General features: G+C 41.0%; 2 protein-coding genes across 8 annotated transcripts in view; one reads left to right on the forward strand and one right to left on the reverse strand.

The window, feature by feature from the left end:
* The window catches only part of CUTC (cutC copper transporter), a 23,089-nt gene extending 11,907 nt beyond the window's left edge, over nucleotides 1-11,182 (reverse strand). For 2 of the 3 annotated variants that reach the window (XM_023206399.3, XM_023206397.3), the window contains exons 1-5: nucleotides 10,980-11,182; nucleotides 6,860-6,931; nucleotides 5,683-5,742; nucleotides 1,726-1,935; nucleotides 1,024-1,059 (exon numbers count right to left, since the gene is read on the reverse strand). In XM_023206399.3, coding sequence (XP_023062167.1) covers nucleotides 1,024-1,059; nucleotides 1,726-1,935; nucleotides 5,683-5,742; nucleotides 6,860-6,931; nucleotides 10,980-11,040 — 439 coding nt within the window. In that variant the 5' untranslated portion in view covers nucleotides 11,041-11,182. Of the gene's footprint in view, nucleotides 1-1,023; nucleotides 1,060-1,725; nucleotides 1,936-5,682; nucleotides 5,743-6,859; nucleotides 6,932-10,510; nucleotides 10,925-10,979 lie in introns of those variants that run through there. The other variant, XM_023206398.3, reaches the window with a different exon arrangement.
* A 35-nt stretch (nucleotides 11,183-11,217) lies between these two features.
* The window catches only part of LOC111538788 (cytochrome c oxidase assembly protein COX15 homolog), a 62,314-nt gene continuing 61,512 nt past the window's right edge, over nucleotides 11,218-12,019 (forward strand). For all 5 annotated transcript variants that reach the window (XM_023206395.3, XM_023206393.3, XM_023206396.3 and 2 more), the window contains exon 1: nucleotides 11,218-11,429. In XM_023206395.3, the coding sequence (XP_023062163.1) occupies nucleotides 11,340-11,429 (90 nt within the window). In that variant the 5' untranslated portion in view covers nucleotides 11,218-11,339. The remainder of the gene's footprint in view (nucleotides 11,430-12,019) is intronic.

Raw genomic sequence — 12,019 nt, forward strand, 5'->3', positions numbered from 1 at the left:
GGTGAAACCCCGTCTCGGCCTCCCAAAGTGCTGGGATTACAGGCTTGAGCCACCGCACCTAGCCGGAAGTATTTCTTTATAAGAAACCATCACATTAAAAAATCATTGTGGGCCGGGCGCGGTGGCTCAAGCCTGTAATCCCAGCACTTTGGGAGGCCGAGACGGGCGGATCACAAGGTCAGGAGATCGAGACCATCCTGGCTAACACGGTGAAACCCCGTCTCTACTAAAAAATACAAAAAACTAGCCGGGCGAGGTGGCGGCGCCTGTAGTCCCAGCTACCCGGGAGGCTGAGGCAGGAGAATGGCGTGAACTTGGAAGGCGGAGCTTGCAGTGAGCTGAGATCCGGCCACAGCACTCCAGCCTGGGTGACAGAGCGAGACTCTGTCTCAAAAAAAAAAAAAAAATCATTGTGGTACAGACAAGCTATAATGAAAAATAATTTTGTCCACTATAGTGGACATCTGTTCATTGACTAGATAGTCAACACTAGACAGCATCTGTTCTCCTTTATCCCTCTAATAAGATCCAATTCTTCTCTAGACACCCAACTTTCTCTCCCATTAGGAAGTCTGTATCTGTGAAACCTCACCTCACTGCTAGCCCCAGGGATGGTTTTGCCTGGCTTAAGATAGACAGAACCTTTCATCTCACCCGCCACAATGACTTATTCTTTTGGGGTTGCACATGACCTAATACAATCTTAGTTAAAATGAGTCTCAGGATTCTTGCTTGGAATGCTGTGATAGGTATACACACTTGAAGGCAATACTTACTCTCTCCATCTCTCTATTATATCCCACCACCACCAACACCCACTTTTAACAACTTTTCATAACTAAGGCTTCAAATTTTCTAGAAATTGCACATCTCTACTTTTATAACTTTTAGTCCCAGGATCTAAAAAAACAATTGGTAACCTTGGAACACTACAGAATTGTGTTCCATAAAAAGGTTGTGGCAGTTGTTGAAATTAGAAAACTAACACTGTTCAACAGAACTTCTAAAATGAAAATGACTCACCTCGGTGGAAAGTGACTGGCAGAGGGCGGCAAATAGCTATAAAAAGAGAGTCATATAACAACATGAATGAAGATGTCATCACTGATTACTATATATAGAATTCTTCATGTTAGCTGAAACTTTTTAATACTTTCTTCGCCTAACAAAACAGCAAACTAACAATAAAATGGTAGCCTTACAAATTCAAAAGTCGTATCTTTCCACAAACCTCTGATTTTTATATAAAAAATGGTCATGCCTTAGCACCAAATGGAAATCATTTAATCTGACAACTATAAGAGCAGCATTACATCTATTACTTGCCTCTCTGAGGTCATTCGATAAATACTTTGGTCTAGTAATGCAGGTAGTTTGCTTCTGTCCTCTTCACATCTTCCAACTTGGTGGTCCATCCTCACCAACTTTAATAGCTTTTGAAGTTCTTGGTGCAGTGATTAAAGGAACCATGGTAAATTTCCCTTAAATTTCTATTCTATGGGAACAGTAGCAGAACCTAATCTATAGCAATTGAGGAGAGTTAAGAAGGCTTTGCCACACATACACCCCACCCCAAACATCTAAGGAACTACTATTTGAAATACTTAGGTTAGTATAAGTGCCTGCAGCTATGACTGCAAAGTTGGTTTTGTGGATTTTTTTTATATTGTGAGCAAAAATACAATTATCATTAGAGGCTTTTAGGTCTTAGGTACAAATTCTTACCCATAAGGGACATACACAGCTCTTTGTCAATGTGTCCATCTTCAGTCAATGCCCCAAATACCAAACCATCAGCACCATAAAGCTTGGCAAGACGAATGTCAGCCTTCATCACCTCAATTTCACGATCTGAATACAAAAAATCACCTCCACGTGGCCGAATCATCACAAAAACTGGGATCTGAACACTCTGCTTCACTACTTGAAGGACACCTACAAGAAAAGAAAGCAGACTAAAATTTAAATGTGAGCTAAAAGCTCAAGGAAGCCAATGATATATTATTGGTCATTTACATCTGCTCTTGTATATTACAACCAAAAGAAAAGGATGGAGTTTAAGGAAACCAGAGAAAGATGGCTCTAAAAGGAAGGAGGACACTGAGAACAAAAATGTATATGTGGTAGAAGGTAAGTAATAGCAATGGGTTAAACAGAACAATTTAGAAAACAGAAGATGCTACAATTTAAAAACACTTATCAGTTGACTCAACAAAAATCCTTATGACTCAGAACCCTTTTATTGGTATGTGACATTTGAAAGTGTAATAACTACCAGGCTCAATGTTCTGCCAGTACATAATTCCCCAAGATCCAATTTCTTCTTTCTAATTCATTACAGCTCTATTTAAAACCTATTAGGGAGATGGTTAAATAGCTTCAAAGTTCATCTTCCTTTAATGGGCAAAGACATTTAACAAAACCTTTTTTTTTTTTTTAAACGAGATATGTGAAAGGGAGCAAAGTTCTACTTATTTGTGATTTTATGCAGAGATCTATGCATAAAAGTACCTAAATATGCCATAATATGTGGCTAGCTCATAAACCATCAATAGTATAAGGCTGTGACAGGCTCCATGAGTTGTTTACCCAGTATGAATTTCCTTCTTTTTTCTTGCTAAAAGAACCCCAATTTTGCATAGGATAGCAGTTGTCCAATACCAAGCAAGGAATCATAATTGGTGTTACAAAAACAGACTGTACTCAAATTTACAGACATGCTCTAGGGATTTTAGAATGGCCAGGAATGCCCTCTTTTAGTGTGAAGATTCCAAAGGGCTGCTGCATATGCAAATCTTTTACATTAAATAATGCTATTATTAACCTCAGAGCAGCATAACTTAGGAGACCACAATGCATATAGGGACTTCTGCTTTTGGCCAAGACAGGGTAACAGTGACTGGATTTACCCTCCCACCTATAATAATAATAATAAAGAAAAAACTAGACGAAATATATGAAACAATGGTTTGCAAGACAATGGACATTAAGCAGTAAAGGGCAATGATCCTTGAAAATGGTAAACAATGAAGTTAGTAAGTCAATTCTGATTGACCCAATTCACTGCTTTGAGAGTTTCTAGGCCAAAGCACAGGGATAGGGGACCCATACAGAGCCAAAAGTTAAGGAGACAAAGCTGAGAGTTCAGGAAGACTGAAGTAGCTAGAGTTTATAGGAGAGAGTACCAGGAGGACAGAAAGATAACACTGGAGTAGCAAAGACTACCACAGTGATTTAAAAAAACGACTTTTTAAAAAAAAAGATAGGCTCGGCATGGTGGCTCATGCCTGTAATCCCAGTGCTTTGGGAGGCTGAGACAGGAGGATTGCCTGAGGCAAGGAGTTCAAGACCAGTCTGGGTAAAATGGTGAGACCCCATCTCTACCAAACAAACAAACAAATTTAGCTGGATCTGGTAGCACATGACTGTAATACCAGCTACTTGAGAGGCTGAGGCAGGATGATTGCTTGAGCCCAGGAGTTTGAGGCTATAGGGAGTTATGGTCACCCCACTTCAGTCAAGCCTGGAAAACAAGTGAGATCCTGTCAAAAGAAAGAAAAAAAAGAAAGGAAGGAAAGAAAGAAGAGAGAAAGAGAGAAGGAAAGAAAAGAGAAAGAGAGAAGAAAAGAAAGGAAGGAATGAAAGAAGAAAGGAAGGAAGACAGATAGATAACTCTGGAGGTCTGCAGAGAACCTCCTTTAATATTCAGCTGAGTACTGACTGGTGCATGCATGCAAAGAAACTACTCAAGGCCTGGGACAGAACCAATAAAAAGGATTAGAAATGATGTGCCTGTCATTCATATTAAGCTGTGAATAATGCCTATTCCACCAGCCAAAGGAAAATTTCAAAATTCATAGGCACTGGGTAGAATTCACAGAAGAATCCTGACTCGGTAGTAAGGAATAATTAGCTCTGTATTAACACTGCTCCAGACTTGCCCAGCAAATCTTAAAAGCAAGACCCAAAAGGACCAACTGTTTTGGAACATTTGTACGAATTCAAAAATGGCTAGTAACCAATAAAGTAAAATTCACAATGTCTTGCATCCAATAAAAAATTACCAGGCAGGAAAATAAGATATATTATTAGATGACAAATCAAATGAAACAAACCCAGAACTGATACAGATGTTAGAATTGGCAGACAAGGTCATTATAACAGCTATTGTAACTTTATTCCACATGTTCAAAAAAGTTAAGAGACATCAGAGACATAAAAAGACTGAAAAATCTAGAGATGAAAAATACAATGTATGAGATGAAAACATACTAGGCAAGCCTAATAGCAGATTAGATAGTGCAGAAGAAAAGGTCAGTAAGCTCAAGGACAAAACAATAGGAACCATGCAAAATGAAACACAGAAAGACTTTTTAAAATAGAGAAGTTCATCAGTGACTTTTGGGACAATTTCAAGTAGTCTAATGTAAGCATAGCTGAAGACTATGAAGGAGGCAGTGGAGAACAAGCTGAAAGCTGCAAGCTGAAAATTTTGCAAATGTAATGAAAAGCATAAATGCACAGGTTGAAGAAACATGAAAAAAACTACACTCAGGTACACCACAAGAAAATTGTTCGGCCAGGCGCGGTGGCTCAAGCCTGTAATCCCAGCACTTTGGGAGGCCGAGACGGGCGGATCACGAGGTCAGGAGATCGAGACCATCCTGGCTAACACGGTGAAACCCTGTCTCTACTAAAAAAATACAAAAAACGAGCCGGGCGAGGTGGCGGGCGCCTGTAGTCCCAGCTACTCGGGAGGCTGAGGCAGGAGAATGGTGTGAACCCGGGAGGCGGAGCTTGCAGTGAGCTGAGATCCGGCCACTGCACTCCAGCCTGGGCAACAGAGTGAGACTCTGTCTCAAAAAAAAAAAAAAAAATTGTTCAAAACCAGTAATAGAGAAAAAATCTGAAAAGTAGGTATAAAAAGAGACATATTACATAAAGAAAAATAAAGATATGGATGACAGATTTTTTGTCAGAAACAATACAAGCAAGACAACAATGGAAAAACATCTTCAAAGAAAAAAACTGTCAATCTAGAATTCTATACCCAGCAAAAATATCTTTCAAAAATAAAGGAAAAAACTATTTTAGACATATAAAAGTTGAAAGAATGCATCACTAGCATACTTTTTAACAAAAAAAGTTAAAGAAAGTACTTCAGGCAGAAAGAAAAAGAAACCAGATAGAAGTATGGGATCTACATAAAGGAATAAAATGGTAATTTCATATGGGTAAATATATGATTGTTTTCTTATTATTCACATCTCTTATTTAATAAAAGATAATTGACTCTTCAAACAAAACTAACAACATAGCATGGAGTTTTTGATACGTGTATGAGTAAAATGTATGACAACAATAGTACAAAGACCAGGAGGGGATTTCAATACTGAGGATGCCAGCACATAAAGATTTTATAAAAGTCTAATCCTTGATGCTACTGCAGAGCAGCTGAACCAGTATTAACAATTACTTATCTACCTTTCAGCTTTCTGATGTGAGAAAGAAATATGTGTGATCAAATCTTTGATTTTGTTTTTTACCACCATAAACATTTCTGATACAACATCCATAGCATAGTTTACATGACATTAGTAGAGGACCCAACGAAACTACTTACCAGTTGCTTCCAGGTTCCATGAACTCCAACCAGAAAATCTGGGAAAAATGGACACTTACCCATGCTGGGTGTAGTTCCCCCCTCTGATAAACCAGAACATAATTCAATCCGATCAGCACCTGTAATATAAACGCATTGCTCAGCACATTTTTAAAAAATAAGCTCTTATTAAACAGCAACCTGTTGATATGTATTTTTTTTCCAAATACAGAACAGTCTTAGAAATCATCTCAGAGAAATCAGATTATAAAACTAGAGTAAAACTCTGTTTTTAACTCAGCTATACTCTGTAGCCACATTGTGTTACTCATACTCAAATTGAAGAGTTAACTACAGTTAAGCTAGTTCTCTTAAAATTTTGTATTATAGGGTTGCCTCTCTACGTACAGGAAACTAACATAAAATAAAGATGTTTCTTAAAACTGACTACAGGGGAATACTGAGTCTTTGTTGATAAGAAAATAACATAATCTTTCCCAAAAGGGTCTTTATTATTGTACACTTTAAAAAACACAAAGCTACTTTTGAGTAGCCAAAACCAAGATAATTTCAAGAATAAGAAAATGCTGAAACCAAAAGAATTATTAGGCTACCAAGGTCACATCAAAAGATCTCAGGAACCAGCTTGAAGAAGCTCTCACTAGCCACAGATAGAACATTTTGTCATCAATAAGCAGAATAACTACAATGGATTAAAACACATAAAACATATTTAAATCTAGATTCATAATGACAAAACAATTCAAGGGTAGAGAACAAATTCATTATTCTAAGAATTATTACAATAAATAAGGGAAAAGAAGCAAGCATTTATTCTGCCTTTCTTATACAAACTATACTTCAGCATAACCAAACAGATGATGAGGGGAAAGTTCTTTACAGAAGTATTCTAGTTCATAAGTGAAAAATAATGTCACCATTTTGCAATCACTACTAAAATATGGGTTGCTAAATTTATTAGTGAAAAGCTGACAGAAAACCTTAAGGATAGATTAGGCTGGCAATACCTGAACTCCCTTTAATATCATAAAAACAGAAAAAACCAACACGTTATGTCCTCCTGATGTGATGCAACTATTTTTTTATAGTCTTACCTTCCTCTCTCAACCTCAGATTACTTTGAAGCAAATCCCAGACATCATGTTATTTCATTTTAAATATTTCAGTGTGTGTCTCTAAAAAATAAGGACTCTTAAAAAGGTAGCCAACTGTCATTCATTCTCTAATTTCTCTTACCTCCTCTTTCTGCATTCACAGCTGACTCCACTGAATCAACACAAACTTCCATGAGAAATCCATTTACTGCTCCTAAAATACATGGAGAACGGTAAGAGTTCATAAATGCTCTATCCATCCAGACCAATTTACCACAAAGGGTTTACATTTTGCTGCCAAAATGAAAATGTCCAATAATAGGCAAATAGGTAAGTACACTAGGGCCCATGAATGCAATAAAATATCACATTAATTATTGAATTGATGCCTGTAGACTGAAATAGGCTCACTGACAGATGTATAAAAACTTATACTGAGGAAAATGTATATTGAATACCAAATCAATCTTCCTAAAACATAGACCTCATCATCACATTCCAGCTAAGATTCTTACAATGTTTCTCAATGTCTGCAAAATATAGTTAAACTTCTTTATAAGGAATATAGGTTTAAAAGCAGGACAGACTTCAAATCCACGTCCCACCAACTATTTATTGTGAGATCCTAGATAAGTTACTTAAGTTTCCTATAAAACAATCTACCTCAGAGTAGTGAGGATTAAATGAGATAATTCATGTAAAGTATGTAGTCTCAAGAATCAAAAAGTAGGCCGAGCACGGTGGCTTACGCCTGTAATCCCAGCACTTTGGGAGGCCTAGGACGGTGGATCACGAGGTCAGAAGATCAAGACCATCCTGGCTAACATGGTGAAACCCTGTCTCTACTGAAAATACAAAAAATTAGCCAGGCACGGTGGCGGGTGCCTGTAGTCCCAGATACTCCAGAGGCTGAGGCAGGAGAATGGCGTGAACCCGGGAGGTGGAGCTTGCAGTGAGCTGAGATCGCACCACTGCACTCCAACCTGGGCGACAGACCAAGACTCCATCTCAAAAAAAAAAGAATCAAAAAGTATTACTTATCTGGCTGGGTGTGGTGGCTCATGCCTGTAATCCCAGCATTTTGGGAGGCCAAGGTGGGTGGATCACATGAGGTCAGGAATTAGAGACCAGCCTGGCCAACATGGTAAAACCCCATCTCTACTAAAAATAGAAAAATTAGCCAGGCATCGTGGCATCTGCCTGTAATCCCAGCTACTTGGGAGGCTGAAGCATGAGAATCGCTTGAAATCCGGGAGGTGGAGGTTGCAGTGAGCCAAGATTGCGCCACTGCACTCCAGCCTGGGTGACAGAGCGATACTGTCTCATTCCTTCTTATGCTTCCAGACCTCTCCAGTCCCTACCGCTGGCTCCTCAATGCCTTCTCCGCAACCCAGAGTTCCTTCTGGCTCCATCTTTGAATAAAATTTTCCAAGGAACATTTCCATGATTTTTTTCTCTGTCCCGAAGTAGAAAATTTTATGTCTCTCTTTTGAACTCATTTAACTCTTCATGAGGTATGAAACCCTAATTGTTCCTTCTTAAAATATGAATTACTTTCTACCTTTTATTATTTATGCAGATAAATATCTGATCACCTTTACTCGACTTAGAGTTCCTAACTTTTTTTTTTATACAGAGTCTTGCTCTGTCGCCCAAACTAGAGTGCAGTGGCATGATCTCGGCTCACTGCAACTTCCACCTCCTGGGCTCCAGCAATTCTTGTGCCTTAGCCTCTTCAGTAGCTAGGACTACAGGTATGTGCCACAACACTCGGTTAATTTTGTATTTTTTGTAGAGACGGGGTTTTGCCATGTTGCCCAACCTGGTCTCAACCTCCTACACTCAAGTGATCTGCCAGCCTCGGCCTCCCAAAGTGCTGGGATTACAGGCATGAGCCACCACGTCTGGCCTAAGTAAGGTCTTCATGTGAGAAATCTTTATCATCACCCACACCAAGCACAGTATCTACCATGGTACACAATAATCAAATATTTACTAAAAGCTGAATAATTACAACAAAATTAATGTACTTATATTACAAAGTGTGATGTAAACAGAGTTTTGAGTTTTTTTCCAGGAGCACATAATTTTAAAAAATGAACAAAACAATGCACACTTCATGCAATGACATTTAATAAATGTTCTTCACACTTCTGGTGGGGCGATTTGAAATTATTTTTCTTTTTATTTTTCTTTATTGCTTTATTTTTTCTACCCAATATTGCTTTTATAATTTATAATTTAAAAAAGCAATTTTTACTTTGAAAAAGAAATAAAACAAAAACCTATCATCTGCTAACATCAGACTGCAACTGCCTTATGCCTTACTTAAGACTACCAGTCCCTGCCAGACGCAGGAGCTCACGCCCATAATCCCAGTACTTTGAGAGGCCGAGGCAGGCGGATCACCTGAGGTTAGGATTTCGAGACCAGCCTGGACAACATGGCAAAACCCCATCTCTACTAAAAGTACACAAATTAGCCAGGCGTGGTGGCAGGCGCCTGTAATCCCAGCTACTCAGGAGACTGAGGCAGAAGAACTGCTTGAACCTGGGAGGCCGAGGTTGCAGTGAGCCGAGATCAGGCCACTGCACGCCGGCCTGGGCAACAAGAGCGACTCCGTCTCAAAAAACAAAACAAAACAAAAACAAAAAAGATAATCGGTCTCAAACTCAAAAAGGGTTAAGTGTCAATCTATGCTCTTAACCAACAGCTCTGCATTAACTCCATGAGTTTCCTGATAGCTGCCAGACCAGGTGTCAGATCAGTGGCACTGGCCGATGCTGATGCTGCCGGGCGACTATTTGCCTCACATAAGAAAGGACCCTACGTAGGAGAAGATGAAGAGATGTTTAAAAAAGGCTAGGACAGAAGGCAGAGCAAGGCAGTTGTCCCAAGCAACAAAGTTATAGAGATCAAAGGAGAAGCAGCAGCAGTTCTCAAAGTGTAGTACTCCAGGTAGCTTTGGGGGCCTCTGAGACTTTTCAGCGTCTGTAGGGTGACAACCATTTTCATAATAATACTAAGACTTTATTCGCCTTTTTCACTTTAATTCTCTCACAAGTGAGAGGCATTTTCTTTTTTGAGACAGAGTCTTACTCTGTCACCCAAGAGTGCACTGGCGCAATCTCGGCTCACTGCAAGAGGCTACTTGACATGTTAGACTGAATGAAGAAGCGGGTATGAGACTCCAGCTGTCTTCCATTAAGATATATTGAAGAAACTTGCAAAAATAAAAAATATTCCCACTCTTTTTTGATTTTTTTGTTTAGGAACATTTCTTTTTTCATAAAATATGTTATATCAACGTGTAATGGGCTTACTGTGGTTATTTTCTAATCAATCGATCAATATTTTAAATTTTTAATTTTTTTTTAATTTTTATTTTTTGAGACGGAGTCTCGCTGTGTCTCCCAGGCTGGAGTGCAATGGTGCGATCTCGCTTCACTGCAACCTCCGCCTCCAGGGTTCAAGTGATTCTCCTGCCTCAGCCTCCCGAGTAGCTGGGATTACAGGCGCCTGCCACCACGCCCGGCTAATTTTTGTATTTTTAGTAAAGATGGGGTTTCGCCATGGTGGCCAGGCTGGTCTCGAATTCCTGACCTCAGGTGATCTGTCCGCCTTGGCCTCCCAAAGAAAAATTTGTTTTAATTTCTAATACAATCAAAATCGATAGATGTAATCCACATAAAGATCTTTGAGGATCTCAATAACTTTTAGGAAGGTAAAGGAGTCCTGAGGTCATCGTTTGGAGGAATCAAGAGTTCACGGAGGAAGAGGAAAAGGGACTTGCCAAATTCTCTGACACCTGCCATGCCATCCTACCCTGGCACTCAGGAAAAACCTCGTCCCCGCCGTGGCAGCTACAGGTAACTGCAGGTTAGGAACTGGGCTCCGCGCTCGACAATTAACTAACCCAGCGGAGTACTGGCTGCTGGTGCGGGGGGTACTGGCATCCTCGTTTGGCGACGGAAAAAACGTGAAGCTGAAGTTAACCAACTTGCACAGGGTCGCCCGGCCGTTATGTGGGGACCCCGGGACTCGAACCTTGGCTCCACAGCCGAGCCAATCTCGCTACCTGCCCCTCGTCACGCCCTCCGTTTCCACACCTTTAACGCTTCAAAAATAGAAGATGCCACCCAAGGGGCTGGAAGGAGCTGAGGAAACGACTCCAGAAGAAATCACCACTGACCACGACTCCCGCCGGCCCGCCCCGAGGAGCCGAGTCGGCCGACCGTCCCCTCCCCCGCCACCTTCCGCACCGGCCTTCCCGGACGGAATCCGCGCCCGTTTCCGCTCAGAGGAAGCCCCCTGCCTCTTCATGCTCCACGCGTTCTTCCCTCGTGCGCCTGCAGTTTCCACTTGGAGTTTGGGCTCCTGCGCGCACGAGCAAAGAAGCGCGTCAACAGCTGCGCGCGCCCCTGCGCGCGTCCCCGACGCCTACGCCCCAGCAGCCCCCGCGAAAGCGAAGTCGCAACGCAGGCGCACTTCTGTTCACTCCGGTCCCCAGAGAAGGCGGGGTTCCCGCTGCCCGACCCGGAAATGCTTCTCTTTTCCGTGGCGGAGAAAGGAGACCACAGAGCTCTGGGTTGTGGAAGAGGTGGCCGTGCACTGTCATCAGTATGCAGCGATTGCTCTTTCCGCCCTTTAGGGCCTTGAAGGGGAGGCAGTGTCTGCAGCTCCTGGCTCCTAGGGCAGCGCCTAGAGCACAGGTATCGCACTGCAGCGGACTCCGAGTCGCGTGAGCGGGGATGGGGTGAAAGGGTCGGGATAAAGGTGATGGAGAGCCCCACATCACGTTTCCGGAGCTCCTTACAGTTTACTCACAACGCATTTCCTTGTGTTCAGAGCCCCTAGGTTCAGATCTGGACCATTGACCTGCTGTGTGGTATTGGCCAAGTTAATTAAACTTTCTGTTCATCAATTTCCTTATCTGTAAAATGGGGATAACAATACCTACTTTAAGGTTTGTTATGAGGATTACTTTCTTTAATATACATCAGGCCTTTAGCACATGGTAAAAGCCTAGTAATTTTTACCCGTGTAGTTTATTTTTGCTTAAAAAGTTCCAAGTAGTCAGGTGAGGAAGTATAACTGCATTCTACAGAGAAGGAAATTGAGGCTTAAAGTTACTTTTCTAAAGGTGACTCAGTTAATCAGAAGTAGGAAACCAAGCATGGATCTCTGGACTCATAGGGGTGTAGTCAGAAGAGGGCATGCATTTGCTTAACTAGTAATTATTGAGTGGTTATTATATATTAGGAACTGGAAAAAGAAAGATAAATATTGTAAGACTTCTACC

Source organism: Piliocolobus tephrosceles, chromosome 9 (genome assembly GCF_002776525.5).
Source record: "Piliocolobus tephrosceles isolate RC106 chromosome 9, ASM277652v3, whole genome shotgun sequence".
NCBI lineage: Eukaryota > Metazoa > Chordata > Mammalia > Primates > Cercopithecidae > Piliocolobus > Piliocolobus tephrosceles.